Source organism: Tubulanus polymorphus, chromosome 10, assembly GCF_964204645.1.
Source record: "Tubulanus polymorphus chromosome 10, tnTubPoly1.2, whole genome shotgun sequence".
NCBI classification, from domain to species: Eukaryota; Metazoa; Nemertea; class Palaeonemertea; order Tubulaniformes; family Tubulanidae; genus Tubulanus; species Tubulanus polymorphus.
In genome coordinates this window covers 11,435,171-11,457,524 of record NC_134034.1, presented here as the reverse complement: position 1 = coordinate 11,457,524, position 22,354 = coordinate 11,435,171, and the positions used below count along the sequence as shown (strand labels likewise).

Below are 22,354 nucleotides of genomic sequence, written 5' to 3'. Positions count from 1 at the left end.
AAGCGAGTCAAAGCACCGGTGCTGCCTAGGCCGGAAGTAGGATTCAGCCTATAAATAATCGGCTGTAATACGTAATACAGTCAACCCCCGATATACCGCCTCCCATATATCCCCACCCCCACCTACCGCCAGGTTTCTCAATGTACATCTCTATACAAATACATACGTAGTAAAACACACCCGATATACCGCCATACTCTCTATACCGCCAAAATCGTTCTGCATCGGGGGTTGACTCTATTTCCACTCGTACTCGGTCAATTACTTTTGACTTTGACTTTTTTCTTTTTTTCTATCGTGGCCCGAATCAGCCACCGTATGCACGTGGTGCTGCATCCAAATGAGGCGTACGCGCGCAACTGTAGACAAACGTTGGTCTTTGTAGGGTGGCTAGGATCCCCCCCCCCCCGGGAGTCGGTTTGTCGAGCGCTCTTCCATTTCATATTCTACAGCTAACCTATACCAAAACAACAACAAAATAAAAGAAAAACTGATTTCTTCATTTTGCGATATTTTAATTCCAGTAAAATACAACATTTCACCGATTCATCAGTCATTTCATTCTATCTATTCTATTCAACTTATCACATAGTTGTCAATTGATTATTAATGGATGTCGAATTCGAGTGGCAGTCTTGACATGCGCAGGAGACCGGTAACGTGATCGTCTGCTGTATACTTCCGGTCAGTAGCCCGTTTTTCGTACACGTCAACTCCACATTTTTATCGATCGTGTCGACTGTTTTGCAGCATTTACAGTTGTCTAGTATTTTGCCAAGCGCCGAGCTGTAGTAGGCGTTACTGTCGCATAGACCGCTACATTCGTTCAAATCTTCGATCACATTTTCGTTCGTGCATAAACCTTTTTCCGAGTCTTCTAGAGTTATGTAACCGATCGTATCGGTCAAAGTGCTGGCGAGTGGTTTCGGTTGGCATCCGTCGCACGTGGCATCTGTAAAAGGGTGAAAAATAAAACTTCTGAAAAGTTGTATATCTATGAGCGAGCAATTTAATTGGGTTATTCGGCGTGCCTCCGTGGAGGAACCATTTTAGGATATTTAGAGAAACTCTTCAACAAGTTGTGGATCTTTGGAAAACCCGATTGAAAGGTTACTCGGAAAAACCATCGCTCAAAAAGAGGTTCTTTATTTAGCTGCCCGTGCGAAATGAAGGTTCATTCGAGAACCTTGGGTTACAAGAACCAAAGGTTTTGACACTTTCAGTTTTTATAAGGGTTCTTCTCAGAATCTTAACATTAAGATCCGTAAAGTCGTTGGAAATTACCCTTGGATAGAATTTCAATGCAAGAACCTCTTCGAGAAGGATTCTTAAAATCTCATACGATAAAACAGTGTAAAGATACAGTATATGCTTTTCGCTGATATCTTTGCCCATTGCCGAATTCTTCAATCATATCCACTATAAAAAGACAATTCTTCCGAATTATTTACAGAAGTACCCATTAAGACTCCTTCGAACCTACCAGCTTCTGGTACGCACTGCTTGCAACATCCACTCGTATCTAACATGGATTCTCCCTAAAAAAAGATAACACGCTGAAATTTCAGATACCTACTCGTCGATAGTGTTATTCGTTTAAAGCCTTTTAGTGCTGACTAATTAATACCCTATAGTGCTGGAGATAATTTGAAAACTCTAAAAAATCCACCCTAGTATGTCGAATAAAGGGAATATCACTATCGTGCGTCCACACCGTGGAGCAGTGAATCGTTAGTTACTGATGCTTCACTATGTTTGACAGGTGCTGCCATCTTTCGATAGAGATAAAAGTAGTTACTAATTACATCAATACACCGCAGTGCGGTGTAGATGCACACTAATTTTCATAATCAATTTTCAAGGATTTTTGCCTACGCTGATTTTATATTGATATTTACATTTTCGCATTTTCGCGATACATCCGGGCATGTCACCTGCGTAACCATCATCATAACGACATCACCGACCGGTTTGCAGAGAGCCGTGTAACACGGTTTGTCGTAAGGAATTACATCTCCGGGCTAGAAATAGACGCCGAAATATTCATCAAAACATACGCAAAAACATCTCTATTTGCGAACGGAGACCTGCCAACGCTACTGCGGCAATTGAGGATTCCATTGCAATCGCAAGCGAGGAACCACCAGGTGTCGCTAGTAGTAGCCCGGTATTCCGCGTACGATTTCTTCTACATTTCAGTTAAAATTGGGTGAACTCTTGAACCTATTGAGAATTCCATAACAATAAGGAAAAAAGATATAAGGGCCGAACATTTTTCCTTGAGCTTGTAGCTTATTCAATGTTTCGACTTCATCGCAATGGTCATCTTCAGGAATACAGCACTCCTGAAGATGACTACATTTCCTGGACCCAGTTCCACGGTGAATTCAGATATGACTGAGAGTTAACACATTGGAAATGGACTAATTTTAACTCAGATTCAACACTAATTCACGATTGTGGAACTGGATCCTGAAGATGATGGCTGTGTTCATTCCTCGTAGATGTGGGATTCTTTCCTCACGGATAATAAGGCGCTTTATCGATGGTTGTATCTTCTCTTAAATCGAACAATTATAAACGAAAACTTGACCAACCTGGTACTCCACTCCCTTGTGGCGACAGCAAAGACCTTTATGAGTCGTTATCTCAACCGGACTATCCGGACCACCGGTCCGCTCGCACGTGAACGTCATACACGGGGATAAAGCATCAAACCACGTTTCGTTTTCCTGTGTTTTTAAAGACAACATCTCTTACTAAAATCTCTTTGGACTCAATCGGGATTCAATACAACTATCATCTCATTCCTTGAGTCACATAGCATCGTACGAAGGAAGCTTAGTAATAACTATCCGTAACCAGACTCACAGATTTCATGACGTAGGCTCCGTTTATAATTGGCCTGCACCGGTTTTTGATCGATTTCTGGCAACATTCTCCTGCCTCCAATCCGGTTCCTTCAATGACGTCATATTCCTTACAAAAGAAAGTAACATGTTACAAGAGTTTCCACTGTTAATAATTAACCTCAACACAATATGTGTGTTAGGGGATGGTTTATTTGTGTGCGTAATTCTGTAAGATGGGTGGTTTTCTGCACAAGTTTCCACATTAGGGGGATTGTTTTTTGCCCACGGTACTCGGTTGTAGATGTATGTTTCTGCTCACGTTCCCACGTATGGGGCGATGGCTTTATTTGCACGGGGTCTATAGAGGTCGGTTTTTGCACACGTTACTCAATTATGGAGGTCGGTTTCTTTGCACACGTTACTCAGTTATGGAGGTCGGTTTTTGCACACGTTACTCTGTTATGGAGGTCGGTTTTTGCACACGTGATTCCACAGTTATGGTGGTCGTTCTTTTGCACTCATTACTCGGTTATGGTAGTCGGTTTTTGCTCACGGTACTCAATTATTGAGGTCGATTTCTTTGCACACGTTACTCAGTTATGGAGGTCGGTTTTTGCACACGGTACTCTGTTATGGACGTCGGTTTTTGCAAACGTGACTCGGTTATGGAGGTCGGTTTTTTGCACTCTGTACTCGGTTATGGAGGGTGGTTTATGCGCATGTTACTCGGTGATGGAGGTCGGTTTTTGCACACGTCTCTCAGTGAAGTTATGCACACGTACCTCTGTAATGGTGGAACACCTTTCGTGATAACACTGAACCTCGGTGATGTTCATCTCGTCGCTCGATATTTGTTCATATTTCAATCTGCAGACGCAATGTTTACACGGTCCGTCGTCCCACTCTTCACCGACCTGAAAATCAAACATCGACGAATTGAACGGACGAAAATCACTCGGACTCGTTACTCCATAGCGCCCCCTACCGTATTAACCCCCGAATGTAATAGTTAGTATTTAGAGTATTTTCATATGATTTACCTTCCCACAAGAACCCACTATCCGGCATTCATAAGAACCCTCGCAGTACCCACTTTCCTGCACCTGTAAGAATCCCACTAACCGGCACCTATAAGAACCCACTATCCTGGACCTATGAGAACCCACTATCCGGTTGCTAAGAATCCCACTATCCGGCACCTATAGGAACCCACTATCCTGGACCTATGAGAACCCACTATCCGGTAGCTAAGAATCCCACTATCCGGCACCTATAAGAACCCACTATCCTGGACCTATAAGAACCCACTATCCTGGACCTATGGGAGCCCACTATCCTGGACCTATGAGAACCCACTATCCGGTAGCTAAGAATCCCAGTATCCGGCACCTATAAGAACCCACTATCCGATAGCTAAGAACCCACTATCCGGTAAGAACCCAACCATTATTATCATTTAATGATTTGACCAGATGGACGTCTACCTTGAATACAGTTTGGTTGTAGTCGTTGCTTTCCAACTGTCTCGAGTCCACCTCCGGCGGATACAGACAGCTATTCGGTATTTTACCTGCAGATTGAAAAGCAAAATGATGACAGGTAGAGAGACTGCAACCTCAGTATAGTATCTCAGAGGTAATCCGAGCAAAATCTCAAGTCGATGACGTAACAAGTTAATTCTGACAGAATAAACGAATTCTGACGAATTATTTACGTTTCTCCGATTAAAACTGACTTGAAAAATCATTATGATTTATCATCAACTGTGGGTTTTTCACTCATCGAAGCAAAATCAAGTCTTCTTGCGTAAAATATTGACGATGTCTACTATGAAAAATTGGTAGCGTTACTTACTGCAACCTTTCACAACTTTGCAGCCGCACTCGTCGTTATATTCCACCGAGACACTTCCCTGAAAATAGCGCAGTTGAATTCGACATGAGTGAACGACCGGTACGTTGCATTGTTTTGAAACGATGGGATAGCGGCAACGCGACTGAGGATTCTGCCAGGATCGCCAGTGGCACTGGGTAACCGCGCCCCCAATTTTTTCTACATTACGATCAAATTCTCGAGTCAACTTTTTCTGATAAGTAAATCAATTCTCATTGAAATCAATACCACGCACTGAATGAGAAAGGGAATCGTATATCTATTGGGTGACGACGCTATGATTTTCGCATTTGGAAGCCTAAAAATTAAGTCCTAATTTCATTCAAAATGACGAGATTTTCATTACGAATGACCGTGTGTCTTGTTGCGCCATCTGGTGGTGCCGGTATCCCATTCTACAGAATTGGCTCAACTCTTACCGTTGCGCAGACGGCTGCGGTAACGTTTGGACATTGGACTGGACAAACTGCAAGTAAAAATCACCACATCGAATCTCATTCGAAATGAACATTCAAAGCTCGTTTGTACCCCACTAAGATAAAAGATATCATTCTTCTTACTGAAATGCCCGACCCCTAAATCCTTGAAAGCTATGGTTGTTTACAAAAACACGTTTGTTTATGCAATATATAAACACGACATATTGGTAAAAACGAAACGAAATCTAGCTACAAGAGTCAAATGTTAAACAGCAATCTACTGTCTGTCACACATGTTCTTCGTGCGACGTTTTGGTCCGTAATTTCGTTAATAATCGGTTGATCTGTAAATATAATGCATCAATTTGTTCAGTAAGGAATTTGCATTCAGAAATAAATCATGAACTGGCAGAAATTTGTTTGTGTTTTCTTCGATCAGCGATAGTTTACCTAGCATACGCTCGCGGCTTTCATGGCCCGTCACGTGGCGCCACCTACTGTATTTTGATATGCTAACGAGCAGGTGATGACGTCACTGTAACGTTTCCGAGCATCCGCGGAGCGGATTTTTCAGCATTACGCGAGCGTATGCTGAGTAAACTATCGCTCATAAATGAAAACAAAAACAACTTAAGTGAAAATTGTTGTTTATTTCTGAATGCAAATTCCTCACTGAACAAATTGATGCATAATAAAGGTAGATAAACCGATTATTAACGAAATTACGGACCAAAACGTCGCACGGAGAGTAAGTGTGACAGACAGTAAAGACATTTTACATCTTCAAGTTAGATGAATATTGAACAGTTACTATGATAAACGTACCGCACGAAAACTGAGGGCAGCACTGTCCGTGGTTATTGTGTACAAGCACCTGAGGCGCTTGGCAAGTGGACGATTCCACTGTCGGGCAGGTGCTCGGGTCGCAACGTTTTACGTACTGATGACAACACTCGTCAACTCGAATCAACTCGGAAAACTCGCCGGGGAGCAGGTCGCTTTGAGGTACCAACAGCGGACAATCGACAAACCGGCAAACCAATTCCACTACAATCATGAAGCAATCGTATTAAAATTCCGGACCCGGTTCCATATTGGAGTTAGCGTTGAAATAGAACTCAGGATCCAGTTCCGCAATTACGAGTTCGAGTTGACTTTGAACTCAGGGTTCAGTTGCATTGTGTGAGATAGAGTTAACTCTGATGAGTTAAAATCAGTTCATTTTCAGTATCGTAACTCAGAGACATATCTTAACTCACGTTTACTGTGGCAATTGGGACCTCGTAGATTGAATTCGCTCTTTACTGCAAAATACAGAAGGGATTTGGCGCAGGGCCCGCTCTAAGTAATTCTTACCTCTTTCGTCGTGAGTCTCCGGCAACATGATACATTCTTTAGTTGGCGCCATGCTGACTGTGGTTTGCGCCGTCGAACTCGCTTCAAAAAATAGAGATATCGGAGATATTAGTTAATAAAGCCGACACATCGTGAACCCATCTCCCCACAGCTGTTGAGGGAGAACAACGTGTAGAACAGACACACGGGTTCTTAGTGAACCCCTGGCCTCTCCTCATAGCTGTGGTGGGAGAGTAGTGAGTAGAACAGACACAAGGGTTCTTTGTGAACCCCCTCCCCTCACAGCTGTGGTAGAGTAGTGAGTAGAACAGACACAAGGGTTCTTAGTGAACCCCTGGCCTCTCCTCATAGCTGTGGTGGGAGAGTAGCGAGTAGAAGAGATACACGGGTTCTTTGTGAACCCCCTCCCCTCACAGCTGTGGGAGAATAGTGAGTAGAACAGACACAAGGGTTCTTAGTGAACCCCTGGCCTCTCCTCATAGCTGTGGTGGGAGAGTACGGACTAGAAGAGATACACGGGTTCTTTGTGAACCCCTGGCCTCTCCTCATAGCTGTGGTGGGAGAGTAGCGAGTAGAAGAGATACACGGGTTCTTTGTGAACCCCCTCACAGCTGTTAAAGGAGAACCACGAGTAGAACAGACACGTAGGTTCTTGGTGAACCCCTCTCCTCGCAACTGTTGATGGGAGCATTGAATAAATCAGTCACATAGGTTCTTTGTGAACCCCCACTCCCTACAACTGTAGCGGGAGAGCAGTTATTAGAACGGGCATATGGGTTGTAAGTGAACCTCGCTCCTCACAGCTCTGGCGGGCAACCCACATACTCTCAACGAATGAAGTTGACATTTACCTTGAATGATTTCGCATGTCAGAGCATCAAGTCTGACAGACGGTGTCGCGCCGTTAACCCATTCAACAGGCGTCACCTTCACGCATTTAGTTGAATATACGTCATTAAAAATGGCGTAAGCTGGAAGTTGGCTATCCGTGTTTCCGGCAAAGATCTAAAATTGGACGTTGGAAAAATATCTTATGATTTTAGAGTTGTGACCCGGAGAAACCTGCGTTTCGAGGGGGTTATCATTCGGAAAACGGTTTATTTTGTCCGTCCTCGATTGGTGGAGAAGTGTGTCTACTTAGAAACGCCCTTAAGTACCTATTACATATCATATGTTGATGTTATATACTTAAATTATTTTCAGATATCCACCACACAGTATCTACTCAGAGTCATGTGCTTGTGTTGTATCATTGAAATCTACTAGATAATATAAGAGGCGGGGGGGGGGGGGGGGTAGATTTGTTACCTTCGGTGTAGTGCTGTTATCTTCCAGTATGGAAGTGTAACTGCTACAGTTGGCGTCACCGATCCCGACACTAAACCGCGTCATCCAATCGTTCGTGTTCTGACCGCTTCCTAATACGGTCAAACCGAATATTTCCAACGTTAGCGGGTAGTGTACGATCAGCCAGGGATTGGAGTCGCCGACGGCAGCCTTCCAGGCGCCTCTGGTACCGGATTTAGCATTCTCTGCGCCGTACGTCCCCTGGATGTTTTGGTAAACGGTCGATGACGTAAATTGAATCGATTGCCCAATCGCGTTTAGAATAGTTTCGGCACTTCCGACAGTTTCACAATCTAAATGGACGAACAAACGTAACTCATGCGTAACTCATCGTACTATTTTGCATAATTTATTCGCAACATCTACCGATCTAAGCGGTGATTGGTTAGTCTATATAAGTAGGCCTACTTACTTTCTTGTTTAGGCTCGGTAGCTCCTTCAGATAGAAAAAAAGAAAAGTGTAATGTCATAACTCGTCGACACAAGCTCCAAAATCGGATTTTTTATTTGGAATTTGAGGAAATAATTTGTGTAATCATTTTCACGTCTTACCTGTTGTATAAACTGTTGCCGTTGTCGTGTTGGCTGTAAATGATAAAATAACGAGTAACTTAATGAAAATAAAAACACATTTAAAGAAAGGTTTTGATAGTCTTAACCAACACATTTAAAGTAAGGTTTTGATAGTCTTAACCCCGTTCGTCCTCGATGTCGGCCCTGCGAGTTGAAAATACGAGAAAAATAAATCTAAAACGAAACGGAACTCGGTATAAAAGGACGAGCGAGTTGCTTTACAGTTGGTTGGTCGTAAAGTTATCCACCTGTTAAAAAAGTTCACCTAACGGTTTAGAATTGAACTACCTTTACAGCAACTATACATCCTAATAAACCTTTCAAAATCGTGCGAAGGCTTATTGTGAAATAGAAACATAGCATTCAAAAAACGAAAACAAAATCAAACACCGCATGGATATAGAGGGTATATAATCGGGATGGGGTGTAGCGGATAGGGGGATGGGTGTTGGAGGGGGGGGGGGTAGTCCGTACCTATGCTTACGGTCGTTGTTTCGAGTATCATATCTGTCAATATCAATCGAACACAGGTTTAGATGTTCAACAATGGAAGAATAGAAATCTTTTTGCTAGACGTAACGTAGCGTTGATTGCGGCTATTTACTGCTTGCCTTATAACTTTATTTATTCGCATTTTTTTTATTTATCTACGACAGATCATTAAACATATCTTGTTAATTTGTTTATTTCCGTGACATTGAACAAAGAGTTCCCAGTCCACAACAGGAAGTATAAGTCACGGTATATATATATATATATATATATATATATATATATATATATATATATATATATATATATATATATATATATATATATATATATATATATATATATATATATATATATATATATATATATATATATATATATATATATATATTTATATATTTATATATATATATATATATATATATATATATATATATATATATATATATATATATATATATATATATATATATATATATATATATATATATATATATATATATATATATATATATATATATATATATATATATATATATTTATATATATATATGATTATACAGCCTAAAGTTCTATACTCTTTCAATATATTTTCCTAAATTGCAAACAAATATTTTAATTTCCGGGCATCAGATGATCAGATTACAACTTTATCTGGATAATTATCAATTATTTCTAATCTTTTTTATGAACGTTTTGAAAGTCAATTGAAATTTAGAAATTCTAAGATGTCTAGGGCGAAGACATCTTTTCTTATATCTCTGCTTTTTTACAAGCCGTCGCATAAAAGCCGTACTTTTATCCAATATGATTAGACTTTCAATGTCTGAAACGGTTTATTCATTAATCGTGTAGAAATTCTAATTTGAAAATGAGTCGTATCACATCGAAGTTAAGACAATTCAGACGATTTCGGTTTTAATGTTCAAACTTACGTTTCCGACGACAGGCAAGAATTTCGAATCTAAATCCGGCAGATGACCCGTGCCATTTCAGCGGTCTAATTCTGACACATTTAGTCTTGTATTTACGGTCAAATATCCAGAACACGACTCTCTTAGTGGCTGTATTCCCCGAAAAGTTCTGTTTAAACAATATTTACAGAACCTGTTTAGTATAACATCTCTGGTTTGATGGTTAGGAGAAGGCGTTTTTTCAAGTTGTATATGTTAACAGTTTTCTTATGTTTATAACGAGTTATTTTGAAATATTTAGATTTACTGCAAATTTGAATTTTTTTTACTTAATCCGCCGAGAAAATGCACAATATCCGTGTAAGATGAATCAACGAAAAAAAAAATCCCACAATTTCACACCGTTCAAGGACTTATCATTTTTGGCTGAATTGTTATAAGATTTTTCTAGTGTTTTAGTCAATTTTCAAATTCTGAGTTTAGTTCATCGAAAATGCTTTTCCGTCCGACAGTTAGAGACCATTTGCGAACGTCATCCCAGAATTCGATGGAAAATATTTTTCTTGCAAACATTTTGAACAAGTTTAGTATAGAGCATGAAGGTCTATGATTTTAGATAACAATGGTATGCATTGGCCGTCAAGTGCGTAAAATACGGCCATCTTGACGCATGGTATAAGCCTAACAAGTCTCCGAAATGATAACGAGAAAAAATAGTGTAAAGTCCGAAATGTTTCATTGAGCTAGTAGTTTATCCGAAGATTCAAATTCATACTAATTGTCATCTTCAGAATCTTCCTGAAGTCCTGCAGATGACTGTCGGGATAAAGTCGAAACGTCGAACAAACTGCCAGCTCATGAAAGCATTTCGGAACTATTTTTCCGTTATTATTGTGGGATTCTCTCGTCGCAACACGGATACAGAGCTTAATCAATGGTTATTATATGGAAGTTTCTTCGTAAGTAAAGACTAACGTATGTTAAGACAGGCGTAGGTTGACACCTGCGGCAGCTTGCGACACGATCTTTTTGCAACTGGTCATAAATGCGTGTGTAGGTAGGTAAACTGGGACGGTGTGACTGCTGGGGAAGTCGGTCAGACGCGTTCGAGACGCGTGGTAGATACGATATCCATGGAGGAAGTTTTTATGAAATCTTGGAGGGGACCGCTCGAAGATGACCCTTAAGGAGGTGATCTTTGGTGTCAGGCATATAGGACAAGCTGTATAACCAGTATGAAAGTGGACCACTTCTACTGATTCGGCACATTGACATATATATTTGAGCTTTACCAATTTTTTATATTTTACGTTTTTTTCTACGTTTTTTCTTTTCGTTTTTAGTGCTATCTTTAAACAAACTTGTCGTTTTAACGTGGCCTTCGTTCGTTTCATCCATGTTATAACCAACTTTTCTATTTTTTCTTACTATTAAAACGAAAAACCGCGTTGAAACGAATTAAGTTGGTTTTCAGTTGGCGTTGCGTTAAGCGAAAATGTTTAAAACAATATGGTGGAGCTTGAATGTCATATTGTAGCCTGAATCGGCCACCATTGCACACGATAGGTCGACGGTTCTTCGCGCGGCGATCGTCACTGGCATTTGCAAGGTCGACCTACGCCCGGTTTCAGTTTAAACGAACCTCTACGTCCGGTTTGGCCCTAACTTTCTGAAACGTATTGCAGTCGTCGTCGCCGATTTCTACCGAATATTCGGTCACCCAACGGCTCGCTGACGGTAACGACCTAGTTAGAATTCCCATGGCCGTTATACGTCTGTCGTACAGCACAGTGATCCAAGGCGTGGTATCATTCGCAGCCGTTACCCAGCCCTCTTTTATCGGATCGAGTAGATTGACTTCTCGTCGTTGTCGACGGTGCTTAGGTTGTAAGGCGAAAGACGAGTAGTAGAATATTATTCCGCCATCGATGATATCTTCCGAACAGATAGCCTGACATTCTAAACCCGAGTATACAACATGTCATTATTAGCAGGTGTGTATTTATAATTCAATCGCAAAAAAGCCCTCCCTATTATGCAGAAAAACTAAGACAGTAGTGACGTTTAGACTCAATTCTAAGAGCCATTTTCAAAACTAAGAGAGTAGTGACGTTTAGACTCAATTCTAAGAGCCATTTTCAAAACTAAGAGAGTAGTGACGTTTAGAACCAATTCAAGAGCCATTTTCAAAATTAGGAGAGTAGTGACGTTTAGACTCAATTCTAAGAGCCAATTTAAAAAACTAAGAGAGTAGTGACGTTTAGAACCAATTCAAGAGCCATTTTCAAAATTAGAGTAGCGACGTCTAGACTCAAATGCTGAGTCATTTTTCAAAGCCGTTTTGTAATCGGCTCATAGAGTTGAGTTAAAACGTCGCTACTCTCTTGGTTTTTCTTCATAGTTGTGGTACTTTTATTCGATGTAACAGCTATGGCCAATCATTAGGTATAGATGTGAGTCAAGTGCGAGGAAATGCTTCCATGGGCTTATTATGGACCACAGGTTATTTTATGATAGATCACCAAGCAAGTAATATTAGATAAAGTTAGGTTTATTTTGTGATATAGGATGATCACGAGGATAGGATAATGAAGGCTCACGGATGGGATCTTGTTATCAGATAGTTACCTTTTTCCTCTTCAGCAGTTGTTGTCGTCAGGACTGGAGATGAAGTCGTTGATGCAGAGGCTAGAAGAATACATTGCGATAAAGTAGTATCAATTTATTCAATAATAATTCTCTACGGCCGCTGTCTTCTGTCAGTAAGACAGCGGACTTGGATCTACATGTTGAGCGATGTTACTGACGTACCTTTACATGCCATGATATCTAGTTTCATTCCAGGTGAACTGCCGTCATAAGATGTAGGTCTGATCTTAATACATTTCGTATAATAAGGTTGACTGAATGCAGTCGAAACGTAAGAAGATGCATTTGAGTTGGCAGTGAATATCTAAAAAATAATTGAAAAAAAATAATTCTACAAGTATTTAATGAGTCTCCCATTTCAAAACCAACTAGAAATATTATCTTACCTCCGTCTGAACGAAGTTTGCGGCACCGTAGTCACAATTTTCGTTACCAATATCTACTATGTATTTCTCAACCCATAGATTAGTGCTTTCGATACCTTTCGACGAAATTCCAGTCACTCGAATCGGACTTGGGAAAGTAACCATGATCCAAGGGTCACTGTCTTCATTATTTGGTTTTGCCCTCCATCCACTTGGCTCACCAGTTCGTGCTTTATCGGGGCCGTACAAATCAGCGTTATTGCCAAATATACTTGATGAAGTGAAAGTAATGCTTTGAGGTTGGAAAAAATCATCGATGCTCGTTTCCTCACATTCTGGAAAATGTTGAATCTCATTCAGCCGTTCGAAATAACGGGAATAACCGTAACTTCTTGTTTACTTACCAGAAATAGTTGATCCAGTAGATGCACTTAAGACTGTAGTTGTAGTTGACCCAGTGGATGGACTTGTACCTGAAGTAGTTGATCCAGTAGATGCACTTGTGCCTGAAGTAGTTGATCCAGTGGTTGCACTTGTACCTGTAGTTGTTGCTTTACTTACTAACATATCGAAATCGTTGGATTGAGAGGAAAGTAAAATTAGTTAGAATTGAATCTGGTTGAATGAATTTCCAACATTATCTCAACTTTTCTAGTTATCAGGTACAGTACACTAACCTCCACATGCCATGATATCTAGTTTCATACCAGGTGAACTGCCGTCATATGATGTAGGTCGGATCTTGATACATTTCGTATAATAAGGTTGACGGAATGCAGTCGAAACGAAAGAAGATGCATCTGAGTTGGCATTGAATTCCTAAATAAAGATTAATAATTCTACATGTATTTGATGAATCTTTTTTGAAACCAGCTAGAAATATTATCTTACCTCCGTCTGAACGAAGTTAGCAGCACCGGAGTCACAATTCTCGTTACCAATATCTACTAGGTATTTCTCAACCCATAGGTTAGTGATTTCGATACCTTTCGAAATAATTCCAGTTACTCGAATTGGGCTTGGGAAAGTAACCATGATCCAAGGGTCACTGTCTTTATCATTTTGTTTTGCCCTCCATCCACTTGGCTCACCAGTTCGTGCTTTATCGGGGCCGTACAAATCAGTGTTATTGCCAAATATACTTGATGAAGTGAAAGTAATGGTGTCAGGTTCGAAAATATCATCGATGCTCGTTTCCTCACATTCTGGAAAATGTTAAATCTCTTTCAGCTGTTTTAAACAACGGGAATAACTGTTACTTATTACTTTACTTACCTGAAGTAGTCGATCCAGTGGATGCACTCGTACCTGTAGGGGTTGATCCAGTAGTTGCACTTGTACCTGTTGCAGTTGATCCAGTGGATGCACTTGTACCTGATGTAGTTGATCCAGTGGATGCACTAGTACCTGAAGTAGTTGATCCAGTGGAAGCACTTGTGACTGAAGTAGTTGATCCAGCAGTTGCACTTGTACTTGTAGCAGTTGATCCAGTGGTTGCGCTTGTACCGGTAGTAGTTGATCCAGTGGTTGCGCTTGTACCAGTAGTAGTTGATCCAGTGGATGCACTTGTGCCAGAAGTAGTTGACCCAGTGGATGGACTTGTGCCAGAAGTAGTTGTACCTGTGGATGCACTTGTACCTGAAGTAGTTGATCCAGTCGATGGACTTGTACCAGAAGTAGTTGATCTAGTGGATGCACTTGTACCTGTAGTAGTTGATCCAGCAGTTGCACTTGTACCTGAAGTAGTTGATCCAGTGGATGTAGTCGTTGCTTTAGTAACTGAAAAATCGTATTGGATTGAAAAAAAGTTAAATTAGTCAGAATTGAAACTGGTCGAATAAATCTCTAAAATTGTTCCCACTTTTTAGTTATCAGGTAATTGATCAAGGTACAGTATACTAACCTCCACATGTCATGATATCTAGTTTCATACCAGGTGAACTGCCGTCATAGGATGTGGGTCTGATCTTGACACATTTAGTGTAGTAAGGTTGACTGAATGCAACGACGGCAAAATATGATGCATCTGAGTTGGCGGTGAATTCCTAAAAGACAGCAATAGCCGGAGTTATTTTTGCATCCATTTAATGAATTACCCTTTATAGAATATTCTAGAACATATTATGTTACCTCCGTCTGAACGAAGTTTGCGGCACCGGAGTCACAATTTTCGTTACCAATATCTACTAGGAATTTCTCAACCCATTGATTAGTGCTTTCGATACCTTTCGAAATAATTCCAGTTACTCGAATCGGACTTGGGAAAGCAACCATGATCCAAGGGTCACTGTCTTTATTATTTGGTTTTGCCCTCCATCCACTTGGCTCACCAGTTCGTGCTTTATCGGGGCCGTACAAATCAGCGTTATTGCCAAATATACTTGATGAAGTGAAAGTAATGGTGTCAGGTTCGAAAATATCATTGATGCTCGTTTCCTCACATTCTGGAAAATTTTAAATCTCTTTCAGCCGTTCGAAATAACGGGAATAACTGTTACTTATTACTTTACTTACCTGAAATAGTTGATCCAGTAGATGCACTTGTACCTGAAGTAGTTGATCCAGTGGTTGCGCTTGTACCGGTTGTAGTTGATCCAGTGGATGGACTTGTGCCAGAAGTAGTTGACCCAGTGGATGGACTTGTGCCAGAAGTAGTTGATCCAGTGGATGCACTTGTGCCAGAAGTAGTTGATCCAGTGGATGCACTTGTGCCAGAAGTAGTTGATCCAGTGGATGCACTTGTGCCAGAAGTAGTTGACCCAGTGGTTGCGCTTGTACCAGTAGTAGTTGATCCAGTGGATGCACTTGTGCCAGAAGCAGTTGACCCAGTGGATGCACTTGTTCCAGAAGTAGTTGATCCTGTGGATGCACTTGTACCTGAAGTAGTTGATCCAGTCGATGGACTTGTACCAGAAGTAGTTGATCTAGTGGATGCACTTGTACCTGTAGTAGTTGATCCAGCAGTTGCACTTGTACCTGAAGTAGTTGATCCAGTGGATGTAGTCGTTGCTTTAGTAACTGAAAAATCGTATTGGATTGAAAAAAGTTAAATTAGTCAGAATTGAAACTGGTCGAATAAATCTCCAAAATTCTTCTCACTTTTATAGTTATCAGGTAATTGATCAAGGTACAGTATACTAACCTCCACATGTCATGATATCTAGTTTCATACCAGGTGAACTGCCGTCATAGGATGTGGGTCTGATCTTGACACATTTAGTGTAGTAAGGTTGACTGAATGCAACGACGGCAAAATATGATGCATCTGAGTTGGCGGTGAATTCCTATAAGACAGAAATAGCCGGAGCTATTTTTGCATCCATTTGATGAATTACCCTTTATAGAATATTCTAGAAAATATTATCTTACCTCCGTCTGAACGAAGTTGGTAGCACCGGAGTCACAATTCTCGTTACCAATATCTACTAGGTATTTCTCAACCCATAGATTAGTGCTTTCGATACCTTTCGAAATAATTCCAGTTACTCGAATTGGGCTTGGGAAAGTAACCATGATCCAAGGGTCACTGTCTTTATTATTTGGTTTTGCCCTCCATCCACTTGGCTCACCAGTCCGTGCTTTATCGGGGCCGTACAAATCAGCGTTATTGCCAAATATACTTGATGAAGTGAAAGTAATGGTGTCAGGTTCGAAAATATCATTGATGCTCGTTTCCTCACATTCTGGAAAATTTTAAATCTCTTTCAGCTGTTTTAGACAACGGGAATAACTGTTACTTATTACTTTACTTACCTGAAATAGTTGATCCAGTAGATGCACTTGTACCTGAAGTAGTTGATCCAGTGGTTGCGCTTGTACCGGTAGTAGTTGATCCAGTGGATGGACTTGTGCCAGACGTAGTTGACCCAGTGGATGCACTTGTGCCAGAAGTAGTTGATCCTGTGGATGCACTTGTGCCTGAAGTAGTTGATCCAGTGGAAGCACTTGTGCCTGAAGTAGTTGATCCAGTGGATGCACTTGTGCCTGAAGTAGTTGAACCAGTGGATGTAGTCGTTGCTTTAGTTACTGAAAAATTGTATTGGATTGAAAAAAAATTAAGTAAGTCAGAATTGAAACTGGTCGAATAAATCTCCAAAATTCTTCTCACTTTTATAGTTATCAGGCAATTGATCAAGGTACAGTATACTAACCTCCACATGTCATGATATCTAGTTTCATACCAGGTGAACTGCCGTCATAGGATGTGGGTCTGATCTTGACACATTTAGTGTAGTAAGGTTGACTGAATGCAACGACGGCAAAATATGATGCATCTGAGTTGGCAGTGAATTCCTATAAGACAGAAATAGCCGGAGTAATTTTTACATCCATTTCATGAATTACCCTTTATAGAATATTCTAGAAATATTATCTTACCTCCGTCTGAACGAAGTTTGCGGCACCGGAGTCACAATTTTCGTTACCGATATCTACTAGGTACTTCTCAACCCATAGATTAGTGCTTTCGATACCTTTTGAAATAATTCCAGTTACTCGAATCGGACTTGGGAAAGTAACCATGATCCAAGGGTCACTGTCTTTATCATTTGGTTTTGCCCTCCATCCACTTGGCTCACCAGTTCGCGCTTTATCGGGGCCGTACAAATCAGCGTTATTGCCAAATATACTTGATGAAGTGAAAGTAATGGTGTCAGGTTCGAAAATATCATTGATGCTCGTTTCCTCACATTCTGGAAAATTTTAAATCTCTTTCAGCTGTTTTAAACAACGGGAATAACTGTTAATTATTATTTTACTTACCTGAAGTAGTTGATCCAGTTGTTGCACTTGTACCCGTAGTACTTGATCCAGTGGTTGCGCTTGTACCGGTTGTAGTTGATCCAGTGGATGGACTTGTACCTGTAGTAGATGATCCAGAGGATGCACTTGTACCTGTAGGAGTTGATCCAGCGGTTGCACTTGTACCGGAAGTGGTTGATCCAGTAGATGCACTTGTACCAGAAGTAGTTGATCCAGTGGATGCACTTGTACCAGAAGTAGTTGATCCAGTGGATGGACTTGTGCCTGAGGTAGTTGATCCAGTGGATGCACTTGTGCCTGAGGTAGTAGATCCAGTGGATGCACTTGTGCCTGAGGTAGTCGATCCAGTGGATGCACTTGTTCCTGAGGTGGTCGATCCAGTGGATGCACTTGTTCCTGAGGTGGTCGATCCAGTGGATGCACTTGTGCCTGAAGTAGTTGATCCAGTGGATGCACTTGTTCCTGAAGTGGTCGATCCAGTGGATGCACTTGTGCCTGAAGTAGTTGATCCGGTGGTTGCACTTGTTCCTGAGGTAGTTGATCCAGTGGATGCACTTGTGCCTGAAGTAGTTGATCCAGTGGATGCACTTGTTCCTGAAGTGGTCGATCCAGTGGATGCACTTGTGCCTGAAGTAGTTGATCCGGTGGTTGCACTTGTTCCTGAGGTAGTTGATCCAGTGGATGCACTTGTGCCTGAAGTAGTTGATCCAGTGGATGCACCTGTTCCTGAAGTGGTCGATCCAGTGGATGCACTTGTGCCTGAAGTAGTTGATCCGGTGGTTGCACTTGTTCCTGAGGTAGTTGATCCAGTGGATGCACTTGTGCCTGAGGTAGTCGATCCAGTGGATGCACTTGTGCCTGAGGTAGTCGATCCAGTGGATGCACTTGTGCCTGAAGTAGTTGATCCGGTGGTTGCACTTGTTCCTGAGGTAGTTGATCCAGTGGATGCACTTGTGCCTGAAGTAGTTGATCCAGTGGATGCACTTGTTCCTGAAGTGGTCGATCCAGTGGATGCACTTGTGCCTGAAGTAGTTGATCCGGTGGTTGCACTTGTTCCTGAGGTAGTTGATCCAGTGGATGCACTTGTGCCTGAAGTAGTTGATCCAGTGGATGCACTTGTTCCTGAAGTGGTCGATCCAGTGGATGCACTTGTGCCTGAAGTAGTTGATCCGGTGGTTGCACTTGTTCCTGAGGTAGTTGATCCAGTGGATGCACTTGTGCCTGAGGTAGTTGATCCAGTGGATGCACTTGTGCCTGAGGTAGTAGATCCAGTGGATGCACTTGTGCCTGAGGTAGTAGATCCAGTGGATGCACTTGTGCCTGAGGTAGTCGATCCAGTGGATGCACTTGTGCCTGAGGTAGTAGATCCAGTAGATGCACTTGTGCCTGAGGTAGTCGATCCAGTGGATGCACTTGTGCCTGAGGTAGTAGATCCAGTGGATGCACTTGTGCCTGAGGTAGTAGATCCAGTGGATGCACTTGTGCCTGAGGTAGTTGATCCAGTGGATGCACTTGTGCCTGAGGTAGTCGATCCAGTGGATGCACTTGTTCCTGAGGTAGTTGATCCAGGAGATTGACTGGTGGTTATTGTTGAACTAGCAGATGTAGTACCTTCAGTCGTGGAACCTGCAGTTGCAGTTGTTGATATCGGTGTTGTAGTAACTCCTGGTGTGGAACCTCCGCACACGACAAAATCCAGTTTCATAGCAGGTGAATTACCATTATAAGATGTAGGTCGGATCTTGAGACATTTCGTATAATAAGGTTGACTGAATGCAGCCAAAACGAAAGAAGAGGCATCCGAGTTGCCAGGGAATTCCTAAAAACAAACGCTCACTTCAAAGACTTGCCATCGTATTAAGTTACATCTAGAATTTTGATAGAATGTCTTTAGAACCGACTAGAAATGTTATATTACCTCTGTCTGAATGAAGTTGGCAGCACTGGAGTCACAGTTTGCGTTACCAATTTCTACTATGTATTTCTTAACCCATAGATTAACATTTTTTACCCCTCTCGTTAATATTCCAGTTACTCGAATTGGACTAGGGAAAGTGACCATAATCCAAGGATTGCTGTCTCGGTTACTTGTCTGTGCTCTCCATCCTTTGGGTTCATTTTTCCAAGCTTTTTTCGGTCTGTACTGATTGTTGAACACACTCGAAGCACTGTACTGAATGTCAGCCGGCGCAAAGATGCTTTCAACAGCGATCGTATCACATTCTAAAAGCAATAAAACGATACTTATTACTCCTCTGTTCGCAGAAGATGTTTAGTTGTAGTAATTCATCTTTATATACCTGATACGGTTGATGATTGGGAAACGGTCGTTGATTGTGACTGCGTTGTTGTACTACCTAATGGACGGAAAGATAATTTCTAAAAACGGAAATCCATTCGACAAAAAGGACTACCAGTGGTGCCCCAAGAGCCCACGGACTAAATGAAATAGCAAGCAAGTTAGTAAGCAAGTGTCTTTGTCAATTGACAGGTTGGATGAATTGATTTCGATGAATTTACCAGTAGTTGTCCCGGTAGTGGTTTGAGCCGCTGTTGTTGTGGTTTCTTGAGCTAAAGAATATCCAATAATCAACTGTTAGAACTGTTACAACCGGGTTATGACGAGTATGCTTGACCAGTGTCGTATGTACAGAATGATATTTTTGCAACAGAAAATAAGTCGGAACAAATTGTTAGATGAAAAAGGCCAAGCGCCCCAGCTGCTTGACGTTTCATTTGAAAAATTATACCAAAACACGTGACAACTTAAATTGCTGTCACGTACAAAATAACAATATCATCAATCTAACAACGAAATACGAAGTCATACAAAACTAACTAGGTCAACCGCCCCAGCTGGTTGACCTAGTTTTGTATTTAAACAATTATCGGAAAAAATACTACGCGGTCAAACGCCCCTGCTGTTTGACCTATTTATGAATACAAGTAACTACACCACTATTACTAAGAAGTCAAACGCCCCAGCTGTTTGACCTAGTTCGGAGTAAAAGTCCTCGATTAATCGTAAGTGGGCTATAAAAATGCCACAAAGCCACCCACCTGTGGCTGAGCCCACACGATCATCTCGCAATCCTTATGTATTTACGGAAGGCCTCGGAATTCCAACGGCCTACCGCCATAATCTGTGCGTCGGGGACTCCCCTCGACGCTGCATCGGTTGCAGCGCCGATGCGGAAGGAGTGACCCTTGAACGCCTTAGGCGACAGTTTACACCATTCCAGCAGGCACACGAGGCGACTGTCGAATGCTCGCCTTAACCGCGGAGTTCCACTGCAATCTATATAAAGAGCGGGCCTGGACGCGGGCCTCGGCGCTGTAGATAAGTGGTGATAGTCGACCGGGCATCGGTAACCCTGGTCAAAAGGGAGGAAAAATCAACCTGTATGATCTGAGGGCCAACGCGTGCGCTGTGTTTAAACTTCTTTAGGACTATTTGGAGACCAAAGGCGGTGAGTGCCACGTCTTCGAGCTGTACTTCACTCTGCGTTAAGGCGAGTGTCCTCGGTAGGAGCTCCCCTATAGGCGGAAATAACCACAAAACGCGATGGTCATCACCGATATCACTAAAAGGCGGTTGTAGGACAGACTTTCCGTCACAGCAAGGCAGTCAAATAAACGGGCCAAAACATCTGCGGTAATCGGGAGACAAACGTCGAAACTCCGCAATAGATTTCTCGCGCCTGCTAACATTTTCTGAATGATAAATGATCGACAAGGGTCGGCCTCCCCTTTTATCTTGTGAAAATATGAAATTGCCGAGAATGTCGACGCAGTAGCCGAGGCCGACAAACCCCCTTCGTGCAAATGTGCGACGAACAAGATGATAAAATATTCTGAAACCGGGACCAAAATTGTGATGCCCAACTGCTGGCCAAAAGCGACTAGCTTACCCCAAGAGCGATCATAGGCCTTCGCGGTTTCCGTCGTCAAAGCCGCTGCTAACGGGACGTCTATAGTAGGCTTATACTTGTTGGCAGCCAAGACTGGGGAACCGGCGTAGATTGAGGGTCGGCCCATGGCGCTTTCATGCGAAATCGACGAAACTGGAACCGAGAAAGTAGGTCGGGTAAAATGTTATATTTTCCGGGTATACGTTCGCTTGTGAAAACGATATTATATTTCAAACAAACAGAGACCATCTTGCGGACGAGGGTCATCATAGCCTTATCCCGTGAAGATTGTTTATTAATCACGTGGACCACCGATTGGTTATCGGAATTAAAACATATAGTCTTATTTTTCCAATGTGCCCCCCAGATTGACAGTGCGGCAACGATTGGGTATAGTTCAAGGACCGCGATTGAACAAGACTTCCAGCTTAAAGGCCACGAACCGTGGAACCAGTGGGTGCCGTAAACGGTACCGTCACCAAATGCACCTGCGGAATCAGTGTACAAATTCAAACGATCATTAGTGAGCTTACGCTCATCGATGAAAAATGATCGACCGTTAAAATTTGAAAGGAAGACGTCCCAGACCCGGAGATCTTTCTTCGCGCTCGCCGTCAGTGATATGTGCAACGAACGGTGAGGCACGCTCACGGTGAGGTCGATCAGCCTCCTGAGGAACGGTCGTCCCGGTACGATGACTGAGCAGGCAAAATTCAACGTTCCTAGTAGTGACTGTTACTCTCGCAAAGTTACTTTCCGTTTAGACAGGAATGTTTCCGCGAGGGCCATGCATTTTGCCAGTTTATCTTCCGGCAAACGTGC

General features: G+C 41.9%; 2 protein-coding genes across 2 annotated transcripts; both read right to left on the bottom strand.

Annotated features, from left to right (window-relative positions):
• Positions 1 to 547: 547 nt before the first annotated feature.
• On the bottom strand, positions 548 to 13,097 carry LOC141912038 (uncharacterized). The gene is made up of 18 exons (XM_074803208.1): positions 12,882 to 13,097; positions 12,658 to 12,799; positions 12,475 to 12,534; positions 8,420 to 8,452; positions 8,280 to 8,303; positions 7,829 to 8,160; positions 7,372 to 7,525; positions 6,521 to 6,601; positions 5,990 to 6,211; positions 5,165 to 5,211; positions 4,707 to 4,764; positions 4,337 to 4,422; positions 3,635 to 3,766; positions 2,872 to 2,979; positions 2,598 to 2,732; positions 1,899 to 2,021; positions 1,484 to 1,538; positions 548 to 952 (listed from the first exon to the last, which is right to left on the bottom strand). The coding sequence occupies exons 1-18, from the start codon at positions 13,023 to 13,025 to the stop codon at positions 585 to 587; spliced, it is 2,304 nt and encodes a 767-aa protein (XP_074659309.1). The 5' UTR covers positions 13,026 to 13,097; the 3' UTR covers positions 548 to 584.
• A 645-nt stretch (positions 13,098 to 13,742) lies between these two features.
• LOC141911607 (uncharacterized) lies at positions 13,743 to 20,705 on the bottom strand. Its single transcript, XM_074802594.1, has 14 exons — positions 20,682 to 20,705; positions 20,142 to 20,192; positions 19,922 to 19,978; positions 18,571 to 19,440; positions 17,622 to 18,512; positions 17,012 to 17,153; positions 16,727 to 16,886; positions 16,230 to 16,356; positions 16,003 to 16,144; positions 15,375 to 15,878; positions 14,991 to 15,304; positions 14,764 to 14,905; positions 14,235 to 14,639; positions 13,743 to 13,846 (listed from the first exon to the last, which is right to left on the bottom strand). Exons 1-14 carry the CDS (start codon positions 20,703 to 20,705, stop codon positions 13,743 to 13,745), a joined length of 3,933 nt encoding a protein of 1,310 aa, XP_074658695.1.
• Between the last annotated feature and the right edge of the window lie 1,649 nt (positions 20,706 to 22,354).